Below are 962 nucleotides of genomic sequence, written 5' to 3'. Positions count from 1 at the left end.
TCCTTACAAAAATACTTTAAAATAATGCACCCACTTGTCGCCATGAGAATATTCTTTTTTTGTTTGTTGCTGCTTGCAATCTATATACTCTTCAGTGATATCTAAATGAACCACAAGGAATGGTGAAATGATCCAAGGTGAGATACTCTAATGTCTATCTTCAAGCAACTATAGAAAGTCTAAAATGCTCTCTCCTTAATATCATCCATTCTGTGTGCATAAAACATAGCACCTTTTTCATATCTTACTCACTAAAGTGCATCATTACATTTGTTTGAATGAATTTACCAAATGACCAAAATATGATTATAAAGGAAATTCTTCAATTTCAAAATGTAAACTAAAAATTATTTCACACTTTTATGCACGCATATGCACTGAATGTGGATGATGATTCAAGTGGAGCAAAACCTGATGACATGGGTTTGGCAAAGATAAATATGCAAAAGCATTAAGAAAAATATACATACATCTTTTACAGTCAATGATTCCTTTGGAGAATCATATTATTAGTGACATACCTTAAAAGTGTATGAATATTTATAACTTCTGTATCTACTGCCAAAACCATGCAACTTTTTCTGATAGTTTACCGAGTTCCTGCCAATACCTTAAATGGCTCACTCATAAACACTGAGAATACAGTGTACACTTATAAAGCTCCAGCAGGAGATAACTCATTGCTCTGTGTTAAAGGTGTAAATAACAAGTATCGTGCAGGAGTCCGGGGCCAGGTTGTGTGGTGCGCTTACTTTAGCGTGGTGTCCGGTGTTGACACGGAGGGACCGGGTTCGTTGCAGGCTTTTGACTCTCATAGATGACCAGACCGAGCCGAACAAGGAGTGGTTACGCTAGAAGATCACCACCGGAGGTTATTGTTAATGTGTAGCTAGGACACTGTTGTTATAGTTATGGTGATGAAGGGACTGATAAGGATGTGACCTGACCATGGGTAACTTCTT

General features: G+C 37.2%; 1 protein-coding gene across 1 annotated transcript in view; it reads right to left on the bottom strand.

The window, feature by feature from the left end:
- The window catches only part of LOC119592950 (muscle calcium channel subunit alpha-1-like), a gene marked incomplete at its 5' end in the record, with an annotated part of 130,968 nt that overhangs the window by 20,923 nt on the left and 109,083 nt on the right, over positions 1–962 (bottom strand). Inside the window, 1 exon segment of the mRNA XM_037941842.1 lies at positions 753–851. Within this exon segment, the coding sequence (XP_037797770.1) occupies positions 753–851 (99 nt within the window).

Source organism: Penaeus monodon, chromosome 31 (assembly GCF_015228065.2).
Source record: "Penaeus monodon isolate SGIC_2016 chromosome 31, NSTDA_Pmon_1, whole genome shotgun sequence".
Classification (NCBI taxonomy): Eukaryota; Metazoa; Arthropoda; class Malacostraca; order Decapoda; family Penaeidae; genus Penaeus; species Penaeus monodon.
This window is presented reverse-complemented; position numbering and strand designations above follow the sequence as displayed.